A 3801-nucleotide genomic window follows, 5' to 3' on the forward strand; every position below is an offset into this window, starting at 1 on the left:
CGGCTCAGCAGCGCCACTGAGCGCCTAATAAACTACTCAATAATCTTTGCAGCGCCATGCCAGGGCATAGAGTCATAACACGGCACATTGGGAATGCTTTAATTGCACACATCCCTGCAGTCTAGCGCCAGCCGCATTCGCATACGTGTGGAATTTTATTGACTTTGCAGTTTGCCGCTTGTGCCACTGACGTGAGCTGTTACCTTAGCGGGCCCAGCCGTTGCATTCAATGTCGCTTTCGCGCTGAACCGCGTTTGGCGCGTCATGTGCTGRACACAATGAGCGCGATAGACTGCAGCAACACGACAGTGAACTGAAAATGGCGTTGTGAATCCCTCTACATGAACATTTGTAAGATGGGGGCAACATAACAATGGCCGGCACGTACACAAAACAACGCAGTTGTCCATTTTGCATGTACACATTTTCGTTGTGGCCATACCAATAACTTTTACTTCAATGAAATTTTAATATTTTTTTTTTTTTATAAAAAATTAAGAAAAATGTAGAAACTTTTGTTTCGYTGGTGTAACGCTTACACCTCAATTTTCATATTCCCGATTTASCAACCTTGGCAAAATATTTATTCGTGAACATTCAATGATTGTATGTCAGCTTTTTTACTCTTCCTGGTTAACCTCATCACACAAAMATGCATGGATTTGGAATACAAGAAAATCTACGCTTATTGGTTGCAAGCCCCAATTTTTGAGGCTGTCGTTGCAAGGATTTTCTCCGTCGCATTTTTCACGGATAATTTCTGTAATATCCTTTTCTACACAATCATCATAGCACAATGCAGAAAAACGGCCGAGTGTCTCATTCGAAGGCCCATGCCGCCACTAAAATCTCTTTTTTTATTTTTCTTAAAACAATAAATATATTAACTTAATTTTTAATATCATTTTGCTTTTCAAGGAAATATACTAATACTGTAATCTAAGATAATCGTATTAAATCGAATATATGAGACAATATAAGTAGGATGCAAGAATTTATGACATATCGCAATCGTGCGATATTTATGAGCGGCTACTTGAGTGCCACTTAACAGCTTTATGGTTCCCATAAGGTGGCTGCCGCCGATGGGGGTGATAGAGATATGTGAATTAACGGCAATCGCATAWTACTTTATAGTCTTGTTTGCGTCAATAAATTACACAAACTAATTGAGGGCTTTGGTGTACAAAACTGCTGATTAGAATCAGAACGATAATAATTTATGGCATATCAAATTGTTAAAAAATCTTTTGAAAACAAACTGAAGTGTGCTAAACTCGAACGCTGGATCTCAGCACAATCGACTCGTATGGCATAAGCGTAACGCTGCTGGTGGGAGTCTTATCGCTGTGAATATGCAAAACAAAAGGCAAACAATGAGCTCAAACAAATGTATTTATGAGTTGCTTAGACACTTCGYGGCTACTCACCCCTTTCGCTTGATGGAGCGATCGGTWATCAAGACGTATTCGAATTCCGCCGGCAGGTCAGCGAAGTGTTCGTGCAAGTTGAAATTCTCAATGTGATTAAAAATGTTGAGCAGCGTTATGTATGTRTAATTTTCGCGTAGTGAGCTATAATTGAGAAAGGTTAAGGAAAAATCTCGCATAGTTCACGCAAACTCACCGCTTGAYRGCTAAGACATAGTCATTCAACGCTTTAACCTCTGTCTCACCATYCTGTAAGGTTGCTGACTTTCTTAGCTTTTGTAKATTCTTGAAAATGTTCAAATGACTCAAAGCCACACTGCGYTGCCGTTTCACGTTCACGAGCTTATAGTCTTCTGCGATGGGTAGCCAAGTATTTCGACCCATGGTAAARCCAGCATTCGCAGTGTCGCTCCACTGGTAGGGTGTTCGTGCCGGATCGCGTGAACGCGACTCATAACCCTCTTGCTCATTGTTGCACGCCTGCGGATCGACGGTCTCGTCCCAGGAGATCCATACATCAGTCATGCCGATCTCCTCACCATTGTAGGTGATACTGCAGCCGGGCAGTGTGAGCAAGAGTATGTTGAAGAGGTCAATGCGTTCGGCACCAAAGCGCGTACCGACACGATTYTTGTCGTGATTACCGATCTGCAAARAAGAAGAAGCCATSTTACTAGACTGCTCCTATCAATTGAGTTGTATAGCGTTAGCGTACCACCCAGTTAGGTGTTCTACCAGTCGGAATGTATTGGAACCATCTGTTGATCATTTCAGCATAATGATGCGCATTGGAATCATAGCCCAAATTAGAAATAATTTGGAAGTTGAATGGTATTTGACCACCGTCTGCGGTCTCATTACCGTAGTAATGCATGACGATATCTATGGGTGACCAGGTCTCGACCATCAAAATACTGTTAGAATTAATGGAAAACAATTAATTTAGGTACGCATTGAAAATATTCACTCGACGCACCGCTCATCGCCGCCATGAATTGCTTCGTAATCCTTCAAGACCTGACGCCACTCATACACCAAATGCGGYGTCTCCCACTGATCAACCGTGTAAATGTGGCGAACATAACCGTAATCCTGTGGATCGTCACTCCAACCACTCACGGGCTCGTCTGCATAGTTACCATCTTCATCGGCCTCAATCTCGAAGGCGTGGTGAATGGCATCAATGCGAAAGCCATCGACACCCTTGTCCAACCAGAAACGCAAGACATTCTACAACACAACATTTAATAAAAAATTATACGCATTYACCCTTCATTGACTCACATTCATTGCTTCGCGCACTTYAGGATTGCGAAAATTAAAATCTGGCTGCTTTTTGTCGAACTGATGTAAGTAGTACTCTTGGCGACCTTCATGCCACTGCCATGCCGAACCGTAGAACACGCTGACCCAGTTGTTTGGCGGCTGACGTTTACCATCCACCAATTTACCTGGATGCCACATATAATAGTCTTTATATACGGGATCTCTGGCAGCCGATTTAATGAACCAATCACACTCATCACTTGAATGATTTGGTACAAAGTCCAAAATKATTTTTATATCCAACTCTTTGGCCTTGGTCACCATGCGCTCGAAGTCCTCCATAGTGCCGAATAGTGGATCGATGTCTGTAAAGTTGGAGATATCATAACCGAAATCTGCCATGGGCGACTTGAGGAATGGCGACAACCAAGTGCCAGTAATGCCGATCTCCTTCAGATATGGTAGCACACTCGTGACACCATTCAGATCGCCAACGCCATCGCCATCGCTATCCTTGAAAGAACGCGGATAAATCTGATAGAACGAGGCGGTTTCCCACCAGGACTTTGTAGCGAATGTGTGTGAACAACCACAAAAGGCTAGTAAAGTCACTACTAAGAAGGCAAGTGTAGCCATTTTGTGGGAAGACAAATTAATATTAAAGACCGAGCAGTTAACTAGATGCTGAAATGCGTGGAACTATTTGYTGCGAGCGTTTAGCATCGCTTTTTATGTGCCTTTATTGACAATGTTTCAACGCTTTATCAGCTCAGCGGACTTAAGGAGCAATAAAGATACTGATTAGATTTATTTCTACCTATAAATCATGTATAATCGGTATTTCTTTGATTAACTCAATCGAAATAGATAGAGAGACCACCTGAAGAGAGGTCATTAGGCAGCGCCTAAATCGGAAAGTGAGGTACAAGATTACTGCCAGACCCCCGCCTGCCAAAAAATCTTGAAATTTGATGAAAGATAAAGAAGTGAAGAAGGTAAACAAGTCAAAGGTAGAAAAAAATAAGTATCTAACAAAAATCAGGCACGAGTATAATCAAAAATCTGTCAGTAGCAGTTTGGAGCGTACCTCGTTRTATCTAAAATA

The 3801-nt window shown here is 42.1% G+C and overlaps 1 protein-coding gene across 1 annotated transcript; it reads right to left on the reverse strand.

Annotated features, from left to right (window-relative positions):
- Positions 1–827: 827 nt before the first annotated feature.
- Positions 828–3376, reverse strand: LOC108965148 (maltase A3-like). The gene is made up of 6 exons (XM_018927365.1): positions 2715–3376; positions 2407–2660; positions 2146–2344; positions 1627–2078; positions 1431–1574; positions 828–1347 (listed from the first exon to the last, which is right to left on the reverse strand). The coding sequence occupies exons 1-6, from the start codon at positions 3330–3332 to the stop codon at positions 1272–1274; spliced, it is 1743 nt and encodes a 580-aa protein (XP_018782910.1). The 5' UTR covers positions 3333–3376; the 3' UTR covers positions 828–1271.
- Positions 3377–3801: the final 425 nt, after the last annotated feature.

This window comes from Bactrocera latifrons, unplaced genomic scaffold (genome assembly GCF_001853355.1).
Source record: "Bactrocera latifrons isolate USDA-ARS-PBARC rearing strain unplaced genomic scaffold, ASM185335v1 scaffold_135, whole genome shotgun sequence".
NCBI lineage: Eukaryota > Metazoa > Arthropoda > Insecta > Diptera > Tephritidae > Bactrocera > Bactrocera latifrons.